The following is a 13,591-nucleotide window of genomic DNA, read 5'->3' on the forward strand; positions in this document are numbered from 1 at the left end:
AAGTTAGCTTTCTTACAGAAATCTTATGCTTATGTAAAAAGCTTATGTATAGAGTGAAACAGGAATTACCAGCCAGTAATAGATAAATAATAAATATTACAGTTGGAACCTTATTGTATTTAGAACTTGGTTATAAATACAACCTTCTTATGCTATTGAAACACTGCATTAAAAAAAGCAGCAAGCAAGCATTTAAGAAAAAACTTTTCCAAAAAAGGAAGTAAATGTAGGGATGGCTAATATCAGTCCTTAAAAAACTAGAGTGGCACTCAGTAGAGTGCATACCTCCATTACACAGCATTGATCATATTTGGCTCTCAAAAAATACAAAAATGTGTCTATATATCAATGGACATAGACCATTTGTGGCAGGACAATGAAGAATAATATTCTAAATATGTTCACCAAGCTTCATCAAAATCTGATCATCTTTGATTGAGCTAAAGAGCAAAAATCAGTTTTCATGTTAACAGAGATTTTTTTTGGATTTTTGTGACTTTGACCTTCCAAAAAATAATCACTTCTAAGTTTGGTCATAGTCCAAATGAATACCAACTTTCATCAAAATCCATTCAGCTGTTTTCAAGAAATTCTGATGACAAAACACACGGATGAAACACATAACCTCTATCACCTTCAGTGGTGGAGGTAACAATGCAAACAAGATATTAGGGATGCATCATTCCTATATAATAACACAGGCAAAAATTAACCTATAGCAATATATGAGTTTAATTTATCCTATTTTTGTCTGTTAACATTCTAATAGCCTATGCTATAATGTAGAGAGGATGCAAATGCCATCTCTAATATCTTATTTGCATTGTTCTTTAAGGATTTATATTAGCCATCCCTACATTTACTTCCTTTTTTTTGAAAAGGTTTTTCTTTACTTGTAAATTTTGCCAGAGTACGAGTTATTTTCAGCTAAGACAGTTTTATTTTTCTGACAGGGTAGATGGTCTTTGGGATGTGTTGCTTTCACATGTGGTGGAATCAGTAAATTTATGGGAAAGCTTGATAAATATTTTAATGATGAGGGCTGGCTTTGTGTTTTTTTTAATAGTTTAGTTTAATGGATGGGACAGCCTAGACCAATTAGCAGGTCTCTTGTTGTGCATAAATATTATATTAACTCAGGGCTAAAGTTGAGAACTTTCACCCTTAAGCATATATATATATAGAAAAAATCCCACTCTCCTTGCAAGTAAATCAGCGTGACTAGGCATTGAAAGCCAGTGTGTTTTGTTGGGCAAGTTGAAAGCTCAAATCTGACCTCCACTGAAATACCCTTTCATAGTTTTTTTTATAAAACTTTCCACAAGCCTTTCTGACTGTGTTAAATAACATACTTTTTAAATATTTAACAAGTTATTATTTTACAGTAATATTAACCTTTTTTTTCTTGTATTTTCAAGTTCCCATAGATCAGTGTTTCTAATGAAATCTTAATATCTAATGTACACGTATAAGTGACATTTTGTGATGGAGTTTGGAGCATAAAATACACTGGGAAATATCTGACCAAAATAATGGAAATAATATTAGTAAATAATGAGATCAACACTGGAAAGGGTGTTATTGATTACTGTCTTTATATTTATCTGTAGATGGGAATGTCCATGATCATGTATTACAGGATGTGAAAAATCTGCATGCTGTACTCAAAAAATATAGGTTCTGATATTTATGCAAATCCATTAAGTTTTTTTTGGGGGGGTTGAGTATGTTCCAATGGACAAATTCATGACTCATCCTAGCAGAACAACTAAAGTATTGAGAGTAGACTATACAATGTGATTAATGCTACCCTTAAATCTTGTCAGGCAGTAATGAAATAAAAAATATAATCCAGAAGAATTATATGTAGTTGAGAGCCAGTAATAAGATTTGTGCTATTATGGGATGTACTACAAGCACTGTTATTAGATCATTCACCAGTGAATGGAAAACATTCCTGCTAGTAAAGTAACCAATCAATCAATCGGTTATTTTGAACCATTTAATTTTGTGACGTATGTGTCTGTTACTGTGATAACTTTCCTGTGTTTTGCTACATTTCACAATCCAAAATTAACATATCATGAATTAGAAGTAGCTACTGCATTTAATCTTCACTTTATAATACTTCATACAAAAAACACTGTCAGAAATGTTATTAAAATGAAGTAATTAAAAATATGTTGCTGTAATTAAAAAATCCTTGAAGTTTTTCATAAGAACTCATCAATAAGATTTTTGATGATGATATTGTGTCAATTCCATTTTTGTAATAATAATAAGAGCAACTTGACACATATTCTTCAATTTTTACTGTTATCTGTTTGAATTACCACTAAACTAATTACAATATCAAATGGAATAAATTGTAAATAATTCTTAAAGTAAGAGTTCTTTACAGAAAATGAAAATTATATTAGTAATATAAACTTTAAGGACAACAAGGGACCTGTTGGTCAATCCAGGCTATCCCATCTACTGAACTAAGCTAAAAAACAAACAAACTTCAAAGCTAAACTTTATGATTTAAATATTTATCAAACCTTCCCTTAAAATTACAAAATATAAAATAAATTAGCTATGCTTTTAAATTTTTATCTAAAAATAATATTAAGAACTAAAGAAAAAACAACTAAATAATAATCTGAACTGCTTTATTATCAGTAACTTCTAATGAAAGCAATGTACTTAAATAGAACTAAGAATTGACCTAATGTAGTTAATAATGGAGCTAATTCTAATATACTATTGTAACTAGGAGTATGCAATCTCATAAAAACAAAATTATAAGGATTAGAATTTTAAAACTAAAGTTCTTCATTCTTCCTAGTAGAATTTAATGTATAACTTAAGCCTATTTCATGGAATTTTGGTTTTGGACTTGAAAGTGGTTGGTTTTATATGTAACAGATACAACAATATCACTTAAAGCTGTACACGATATTTTTATTTTTTATAGGTCTATCCAGGGTTAATGATTACATCAGGAGCAATTCATTATGTTTTGTCAGCACTGAATATTACTGTGAACATCAGAGATGTCTGTGTTTTTCTGGCACCCCTGTTCAGGTTTGTTCCGCCATTTAATGCTTTTTTACTTTTGTTTGTTTTGGTATGTAAGTGGTCATATTACTGTACTTCATGAAGTAATTAAAAGTATGGATGGAAAAATTTGAAAGGTACATCCATTTTATTCTTCCTTTCAACTAATAAAACTGTTTAAAATTGCTTAATCTTTAGAGAACCATTTTTGTAGGTTTGGCTACTCTTCTGCTCTACTTCATTTCACTTTCTACATTTGATGCATTGGAAATCCTAGACCAGTCTGCATCTCTACATTCTGGAATGTCTACAAACATTAATACATGAAGCCTGCCAAATAATCATGAAATTACAAAATTTAAAAAGAGTGTGGGTCTTAATTCCTGTCAAATATTTTAAATATTATTTTCGTAAAATACAAATATTAATCAGTGACGTATACAATTTGTAATTTGAGAAAGTTCAAGATTTGTTCATCATCGTAAACAATATGGCTGAAAAGTTTGAAGTAGTCCAAAATAGAAGGGGAAAAGATTGCAATATGGAAGAGCTTTCAAATATTGCAGAAAAAGGCAATTATATTGAAGGTGATGTAGCCATTTCCAGAAAATGTAAAGGTTAAATTTTCTGTTGGAACAACAGATTTGATCTCGCACATTTGTTGACATCACTTCTTGTGAAAGTCCAAGTGGCCCATCAACAACAAATGATTGTTGTACAAGCCTTCAAATCATGCATCTAACAATCAACAAACTTTCAGTGGGATGTTTGGAAGTAAGTACAAGTCTTTATCTGTAAGAGCTGGGGCCATTACTTAAAACATTAACACATTTGTTACTAAGGGTCTGCATTCATTCAGGATTGCGGACTATACAGAATGTAGTGGCCTTTTGTTCATAATAGATCCCTGATACTAGTCTCCAAGCAGAAAACAGATAGATATAACTGTAATGTACATAAAAATTATGTTTTCAATTTGGTGGATTGCAGTGTGCAGTTTTACTACTTGTTTATATGTACCATATAGAGCTGTGGTATCATTATATAGGAAAATATATTTTTTATCATGATTTTTGATTGATGTTAATATGAAAATAAAATATAAATGTTTTAGCAAATATTTTGTGCCCACTATATTAAACCATGCAGGTTTCCATAAAAAATACAACAAAATGAAGTAAGTGGTATTGGTGTATACAGTTATATGCATTTATATGTACCCAAGTAGAGTATCTTATACAGAGGTTTGAGAACTTTTATGTTAAAATGATCTTGATTTTGCAAATCAGCAAGTCATGACAGCCACAGCGGATATAGAGTCATGGTGAAATAATGGCTTATATCAGAACTATGTTTTGACATTATTTGGCATTTCATGGATTGTGTAATGCCACCAAGAAAAAAAAGAGCACCTTTGGAAAGGGTTTGTAACATCCCTTTCCAATGTTAGATGTTCATGCTCTCAGACCATAAAGATGTTTTTAGATTGAAAATTTAAAATATCCAAGACTGGGATATCTCTTCTACTTAAAGGTGTTGAAAAACAAAGGAATATGATCAGTTTGAGGCACCAATGTTATCTAAAAAGAGTCATGAAACAAGTTGTACCTTAGCTGTGATAAACAAAGTGTAATTTTGTAACAGGTGAGAATCCATAAACATAAAGGTAAGTGGCAGAAGCTGTTGATGTGTCCCAAGCAGAAACTGAATGCAACCTAATTAAGAATGATCTCAATCTGGAAACAAAACCAACAGGATTTGGGTTCACCAAGCTAGATTAGGCTTCCAGTCATACCTCCTGTTCAACCATTACATATGTATTTTTGTGTGATCTGACTGTTGAAATACATGCTTGGAAACCATCATCCTCATACACTGGGTGGATTATAGAAAGTAGGCAAGGAGTAGTGTGAGCTTTGTATACAAAAGACATATGATGGAGCTTTTTGTGATAGAAACTGCACTGCAGTGCTACACTGTTTTCATATAGAACATAACACAATGTGGTGACATGGACTGTAATGATGTGGTGAGGCTCCAAAATCATTTTAATTTAATATACTTAACATCTGTATAATGTGGTTCTGAGTTCAAAAAATGGGCACATAATAGTGATTTATAATTATGTTTTTTAATATAAGAAATTTTATATTGAGCATTGTTTTTTACTGTTTACAGTGGTCTTACAGCATTAGCTACATATTTTTTGACAAAAGAATTATGGAGCGAAGGTGCTGGATTGTTTGCAGCTTGTTTTATTGCAATTGGTAAGCTACAATTGTTTTGATATCTTATTCCTTGAGTTGCAATGTAAATTAATTTTAAGACAAACCGGCTTTAAATAATACATTTATACCAAAATGTTTTTAGTTGACTTGTACATTTATGCTGTATCTTCCAAATGTCGTTACTATATTACTAAAATCATTGTATCATTTAAATTTCTGTTTTTCTAATCCTTCCTATACTTGTGAAATTTGGAAACTATGTATAGGTATAGTTTTGTCAACCATATTACTGAATGTTATTGATTAGTTCAACTATAATGTGTTATATTCTCTGGTGATATTTAATAAACAACTTAATTAATATACCATGAAGACTATGAAGTGCTTCACAAAAAAAAAGATATAAAAAGCATTAAACAATGAATTTTGTTGTTATTGTTTTTATTTTAATATTAAATAAGTATTTCAGTAAATAAAATGTTTATGAATTTTCAAAACCATTTTGTTTGATGGAAAAAAGCATGTGTCCTAGTTGAGGCTGCCAAAATAAAGCTCAAACAAAACTACTGTACAATTTAATAATAAATTACCTATAAAACATTTGTAGAACCTATTGTAAGTTTGGGGAAGGAGACTGGAAATACAATCAGCAAAACTAAAATTCGTTGGGCAAAGCTATCTGAGGCAGTAGGAGACTTTTTTTTTCAGTCTTCTCACAGCTAACTGTAAAAAATTTCAAAAGTAAATTGGACATTGAGTAAAGAAAAGTGATGTTAACTGGATTAATTGCTGTTCTAATTTTCTGAAACTGTCAATCAAATGCATGAGAAAATAAACTTGCCCTTATTCATCCATTACTTGTATGTACAAAGGGACAAGTGGAATTTTTGAGGTCTGATATAATTCTTTATAATACTGAAATTTGGGGTTTGATTTCTGCCGAGTGCAGATAGCCCATTGTACAGCTTTGCACTTAAAGCAAAATAAATATAATGTTGGCTCATTGGTTTTACTTGCTTTTATTTTAGTTACTTTTACATTTTTGCACATCATTCTTTATTTGGCTCTAATTTTAAGTTTAGTAGTTTCCTAAATACTTCCTAAAGCAAGAAATTATTGGTACATTTGTCTCATAGTGACAGAACTATTTCTAACAAGCAAGCTTATATACAGGTTATAAGAGTGATAAACTTCATTCTTAAGAAAATGTATAATTGTGTTTTTGTAAAAATTGAACCATTCTATTACTTTACACTTATAAAGAATAATGAGATTTGTGTGTGTTTGCAGTACCAGGCTACATTAGTCGGTCTGTTGCAGGAAGCTATGATAATGAAGGCATCGCCATCTTTGCGTTGATGTTTACGTACTATATGTGGGTAAGTTAGGTAAACTTTTGTTCTTTTTTTTTTCTCTTGGAAATTTCTATTCCAAATTTTGTGAAGATACACAAAACATATTAAAAGTCGTGGTATGGAAACTGAGGGTTACTTTGGGGTCACCAGGTGAGTCTAATCCATCTGTGGTGAGAGGGTTAAAGATTGAATTCTGATTATGTTGTTCAAAATCAAAAACCAAAACACTTAGTCCATCTTATCTATTTCAAATGATATATGCTTAAAATAAGTGGAACTTACCAAAGGATATGGTTTAATGTCTGTTTTTTATCGAATAAAATAAATATATATTTTCTATTCTGTTAAAACTGTTAGGTATTGAAGAAAACAATGTAGTTGTTTACATATTTCTTGTACATTACATTTTTTAAGATAACTGTGTAGAACATGATAAGCATCTAGTACATACGTATAGGGTAGGATAAGAAAGAAGTTGTTCTGTTATGATAAATCAAAGGCATTATATGTGGAACCTTTTTTTATTGTGCTTTGTGCTTGTTATGTATAATTTTTCAGATTTATTTTGGAGATCATATCCCACATCATTAGTAATCTCCTTTTTTTCAAGGAGTGGGAGAAAATAAGTTGATGTAATGGTGATGTAATTTTATAGTGTTTTTGTTAATTTTATGAGAGACTTATTTAGCAGCACTACTAATGAAAAGCTTTATTATGAAAATAATGTTTTGTATATTATGCTAAAATAGACTAAGGATTACTGAAAAAACCTATATATCAGACAAAATGGTAAAGTATATATTTTTTAACTTGGTGTTACACAAGCGTATATCGAATTTATAATTGTTTATAGGTACAAGCTGTGAAAAGTGGAAGGGTATACTGGGGTGTACTAACAGCATTGTCTTATTTTTATATGGTAAGTTGTTACTTGTGATATTATTAAAAGTAGTCGCAAGTTTAATGTTGACAATTTACATCACAAGTTAATGTTTATTTAAGTTAGCATAAAACCCTTTGAAAATAGTGCAAATTCATTGACTGGTAGCTGATCAAAACAAACCTATTTTATTTACTTTTAAAGGTTTGTAGATATGTAATCAATGGGAGTTGGCATTTAAACTTTATGTAAGATAACTATATTTTTAACTTTTGATACCTTGATTTCTGTTTTCTGTTCTATTGCTTGATCTGTATGCTATTATCTTCATAATCATATAAATCCCAAGAAAGCTGCATTGTAATTCAACTCAAGTTAATTAAGAGTTTCACAAGCAAAACACATATGCTGGATTTTTATAATTAAAGTATCTTGTTGAGAAGGTATTATAATCTTGAACTTATTAAATCATTTGGCAGGTTTTTTTTTTAGGTAATAGGTAATTCAATGAGGAAGATAATGGAATAACAAATCACACAGGAACAGCGTAGGTCAGTAGTTCTCAACCTTTATGAATGCACGTAACTCGTTATAGCATTCATTACAAAAAACATTACTGTAATACTATATCAGTAATTCCAGACGCACTACATATGTTTAAAGCAGCTATATACCCACAAACATACATGCAAAGTACGAAAATGTTTCGAACCAATTACTTGGGCATACATGCACACATAACGAGAAGCATGCTCTCTCAAATAATATAAGTTTACATGACTCAAGTACCTGTTTGTATCTAAGCTTGTTCACTAACTTGAAACAATCCAGTTACTTGTTGTTATGTTGTGTCATTATGAAACCCACTATACTAATAAAGAAATATGATGTAGTTGGATTGCAATTATATGACTAGTATGTGCTTTACATTAGAATATGTGAAACTCTTGCAATTCATGGAATTTCTGTGGAGCTTCAACATCTTGCGGAACCCTTGGATGTCTGTCGATGAACCAAAGGGTTCTGCAGAACCATTGTTGAGAAGCACTGGTGTAGGTAATAGGTAATGCAGTGAGGAAGATAATGGAATAATAAATCTTGTTACAACAGCGTAGGTTATAGGTAATGCAATGAGGAATATAATAGAATAACAATTCATGCTAGAACAGCATAGGTAGTATGTAATGCAGTGAGGAAGAGTATGGAATAACAAATCATGCAGGAACAGTGTAGGTAATATTCAATGCCTTTCAGTTCGATCAGTCATATGAGTGGATATCTCCTAAAACAATTAAGTAGAGTTCATGTATTTTAAGGTATGCTTTGTGTACCCACAATTTTTAACTTCTATTTTGATTAACATTCAAACTTTACATACTACAGGTGTCAGCATGGGGTGGTTATGTTTTTATAATCAACCTCATACCTCTTCATGTTTTTGTACTACTTTTAATGGGAAGATACTCACAAAGAATATACATAGGTGAGTGGTTGATAAGTTATAGCTAAGTTACTTATTTTGACTTACTAGCTGTAGTCTGTTCTTCAAATGTAGAATAAACAAGTTTTAGTTAACTGTGCTTTTTTGTGATTGAACTTTCATGATTGTGAGTAAGTAATTAATTACGTTAATCTACAGTGATCTCACCAAGACACAATGGTAAATATGTTTTTATCACCTCCTTCAGTAAAGAAACATTACTATTCAATCAAATTATAACCATTAGAAACATGCTCCAATCCTCTAGATTTCCAAAAAGTAAATCTTAGTTGTCAACTACATGGAATTTCACATCAGCTATGGCTATCCATGTATTTTGCTTTATAAACAAGTAAGCAGACAAGTTTAACATAAGTTAACAGAAAAGGACCAATGACAATACCACCAGATTGAACTTTCTAGATGATAACTTGCCTCTTCACACAGAGATACTATTTTCCTTGAGTATCTGCAGATTTGCAGTTCAATAGCCTTAAGGTAACTTCCTCCAAAATTCACAGATTTAACGTGAACAGCGTTGGTGCATGATGATGTTATTATGCGACAAAAGCCCTCCACCAGTAAGAGAGAAACACAACATTCATGCGCAGTAACTCCCCTATGCACTTGTGATAATGTCATTCTTTTCCACAGCATTGTATGATATGGAAGTATTCATATTTCATCTGGCTTCAATTTGATGAGATTTGCATTTGTTATGGAAACTTTGATTTTCGTTTTCTTTAGCTTTTGTTTCAAAAGCTTTGATTTTTATCATGAATTCTCCAATGACAGTGACTTTTACTTAGTCCTGTGTGAGTTATGTTCACACCCAAATGCCTTGTCTCCCTTGCATTTATGACTCTATTGTCCTGGTTTGCAGACATTTTTCCTTTTCTTTCTAGATTCCCTGTCTTTGATATCTGTTTGCTCTTCTTGGGTATGAAACCCCTTGCCTACTGTTTCCCTTTTTGGTTTCCCATTTTCATGTCTTTGTCTTTTTTTTAACCACCCTCCTGTATTCCCTCTCCTTCCTTCACCTTTTGTCTGAGGCACTTCATTATGCTGTAGAAGTTCATTCCCTTTTCACTGCCAGCTTAGCCTTTTCCACTTCTACTCTGTCACCCCATACTTTGTTATCCTGCTGTTGAGTCAAGTTGTGTTCACCTGTACACGTTTCTCCTTGTGTACTTGGTTTTCATTGTACTTCTTTTCTTTACTCATACATCTTCATTAGTGTTTATTTCTCACTGGAGACTTGGACTGAAGTTGTGTGACTTCAGTCCTTGTTATCATCTAAGGTTTTTCTTATTTCTTGATCCTTCTATTCCTTCTCTAGATCAGTCTATCTCTAACCTTCCCACTCCAGGTTCCAGGCCTACCTCTTTTTCTCATCCTCTCACTACCTGATATTGCTCTTCTTGTCAGTGACTGTCCTGTTACATCTGGCCCTTTGGATACCCATCTTTTCACTTGTAGTTGTAGCTGGTTTCATTTTCTGCCCCCATGGTGTCTCTTCCCACTTCTCTTTCCTTTTCTTTTCATACACATCCCTATTGATCTGTCCTCCATACGTTTTTGATGTTTAGTCTGTCAGATTAACATCTTCCAATTCTGTGCTCTTCTCATCGACATAGCATCAGCCCATTTTGTATTCATTTGTATTCTGAGGGCCTTCACTCAACATCTTTGCATACTGGAGCTGTCATTCTTTTTGTTGGAGGATTGACTTCTATTTGCCCATTCTCGGATGGTATTCTCTTCTCACACCTCCCTTCTTTTGCAGGAAGCTACTTGGTTGGGGTGGCTTGTCAAGATTTCCAAGTATTTTCTCACACCCACTTACTATTTGGTATTGCTAAGTGTTTTTTCATCTCTTGTCTCAAACATCTCAGCATTCTCCTCTTCACCTGTGAGCTATGGAGTATTTAGTCACCAAGATTTGCATTTTAAATTCTCATCCTGTGTGAAGGATTGTTTTGCTTTTGGGGACTCTGGCTTCCCTGAAACTCCTTATTCCTTTGGGAGTGTTAACATATGCACCTCCTTCTGTGGTTCATGCAGATGCAAGGGCTTCTTTCTTGAGATCCATTGCCCTCGTTCGTGAACCTCCTCTCTCCTTGAGGAATCGTTGTGGTGACTGTCCTGTGCCTATACTACTTTCAGCATTTCCTTACCAACTCCCAAGCCAGACTTTGCTCTTCACCACTCCTCACTACTCATTGGGCATGTTCCCATTTCCTGCCCCTTCTGGCAACTCAATAGGTTACAATCCACTCTGACATAACTACAGCTGTTTTTTACATCTATCATCATGAGGCATTTGTTACAGAACTTTCACTTTTGGGCATTGGACCTACTCTTCTGGGCTCATTCACATCAAGTTCATTTTATTGCCTGTAATGTACCTGGAGTTATTTACCTTGTAGTGGACCACCTATCTTGTTCGAACCACTTTTGACCCACAGAGTGGTATCTTCACCCAAGATCTTTAGTTGGATTTGTTCTTGGTTAAGCACTTCCCTCTTAGATGCGTTTACCATCCCTCTTGATTCGATTATTTCTCTCTTTTGGTAACCTGCTCCTCATTCTTTGACTCTGGCTGTCACAGCTCTTAGTCAGGGCTGGTCTCACCTTTTTCTATTTGTCTCCTCCTCTTCCACTCCTCCCTCGGGTCCTTGACTTGATACATGACACTCCTTCTCGCATCCTACTGCTTCAGCTTTGGTTTCCTTTAGTTCTTCACTTGGCATCCAGGCCTCTCCGTGCTTCTTGAACCCAATGTCCCCTCATTCTTGCTTCAACATCCATGTTCTTGTTTCATCAAGGGATGTTGTCCTTCCATCTTCATGTTTGGGATTTGTCCAGTTTATTGCCTGTCATACCAGGCTTCCCTATCATATAACCTTCTTTTTGTCACATTCCTATTACCCTCCCACTTTATCTTTGATCCATCTGCCACTACTATCCTCCAAGCTTTTCTACTGTGCTCCACCTTTCTGCCTTTTCTGATTGGTTGTTCAAACATGGTTTGCAGGTTATAAGGGGGCATTGTCCACAGCATTTTACCATTCCCGATATCATAGGGTATTTTCTTCTCCTGTTCTATCAACTCTATTCCATTTTGTCCTTTTTCGTTATCCTCCTTGCCCAATTCCCATGCCTGCTTGGGTCCTTATGTAGTTTTGCATACTATGACACATGTCCCATTTGAGCTGTTGGTATCTTGCTCTTTGTACCATATTTCTTTTGCATCTTATTTTCTCCTCCTTATCACATGTTGTCACTGTCATTTGGTCGTTTAAGTATTGATGCTTCTTGCACTCTCTTCCACTGCCTAAAATACTCATCTACCCAGACCGATCTTACCTTCTTCATACTTCTGCTGCTTAGGAGGTTAACTGTCCTTTCTCCTATCTCCATTTTTTTTTCTCTCACTTCTGGTATTGTTCAAACTCAGATTGGTTCCTGTGTCCAATTCAGGCTGTTCATTGTTGCCTTTCATGGACTTCTCCATGTCATTCTCTATTCCTACCTTGGAACCCTTCTCCTTCTAGGAACCTCTCTCCTTTAACATTTGATGGCTGGCTCTGTTGACTCTTCTGGTTGGTATACATGTCTCTGGATGTGGATGTCTGCAGGCTATATCACAGTTCTTCACATTTTATTTATCACCTTTCTCATTCTCTGCTTCCCATCTTTGTCAGTTCTAAGTCAAGATCCTCCAGGGAGGCATGTGGTTAACTCCTCACAAGTGTGTTGCTCATTCTTCTTGGATGCTTTGTCTCCTGCAGGATTTTGACTTCTGTCAGCCACCATAGTTCAATCTACCCACCATCATTGAAATGGGAAAGTATCTCTTCCTTTTCATTTATCTCCCTTTCCAATGAAAAGGATCCCACCAGTCAGCTGGTGTTGCCAGGGTATGGTTATTTCCCAAAATCTGTATGAGCCAGGTGAACAGAAAGCACTCAAACCATTCACTCTTGCTCTGTCAATGCCACTTTGATATGGGGTGTTTTGCAAGATCACTTAAATTATCCTCGTGGTATACATGTTTACTCAATTATCTGGTCTAGACTGTACCAACTCCATAGATTGTTATTGAAAAAAGCCAGCAATAGAGGAGTGACTGCCCACTTATTTGGCTCATGCTTGTTGGCTTTTAAAAATAGGGATTTGCAGTCACACCTTGCACTGTTAACAATGAAAGAATATAATGGCTGTTGGTTTAATTGGGATTCAGGCACTTCACCAGATTTCCTCATTGCAAATTCTCCTCCTCCCCCCTTCTTTGAGTGGAGCACGGAGACCATTTACACTTAATAGTTCCAAGCAGTTGGAGTGGTGGACCATGGAGAATCTTCACTGGTTGGGCTTAGTGCAACACAGTGAGAAATGGGGCAGTGATGATTCTCTCAGTGTAGCAAGGGTCACCACTTACAAATATACCATTTAACTGACATGCCCTCCTCCTGCAGCCAAAGCCTGTTCAGTAGAGTTGAGGTTAGCACACTCTACAGTCTGATTGTGCTCCAACCATACTACATGTATTGGCTTGCTGATCATGACCACTTATGTGCAAGTGTTCAGATGGACATTTGAT

At 34.1% G+C, this 13,591-nt stretch overlaps 1 protein-coding gene across 1 annotated transcript in view; it reads left to right on the forward strand.

Annotated features, from left to right (window-relative positions):
• LOC106462614 (dolichyl-diphosphooligosaccharide--protein glycosyltransferase subunit STT3B-like) overlaps positions 1–13,591 on the forward strand; it is a 48,929-nt gene that overhangs the window by 8,141 nt on the left and 27,197 nt on the right. The window contains exons 3-7 of the mRNA XM_013922557.2: positions 2,960–3,069; positions 5,221–5,309; positions 6,561–6,649; positions 7,479–7,544; positions 8,889–8,988. Of these exons, the coding sequence (XP_013778011.2) occupies positions 2,960–3,069; positions 5,221–5,309; positions 6,561–6,649; positions 7,479–7,544; positions 8,889–8,988 (454 nt within the window). The remainder of the gene's footprint in view (positions 1–2,959; positions 3,070–5,220; positions 5,310–6,560; positions 6,650–7,478; positions 7,545–8,888; positions 8,989–13,591) is intronic.

This window comes from Limulus polyphemus, unplaced genomic scaffold (genome assembly GCF_000517525.1).
Source record: "Limulus polyphemus unplaced genomic scaffold, Limulus_polyphemus-2.1.2 Scaffold1208, whole genome shotgun sequence".
In the NCBI taxonomy this organism is placed as follows: Eukaryota; Metazoa; Arthropoda; class Merostomata; order Xiphosura; family Limulidae; genus Limulus; species Limulus polyphemus.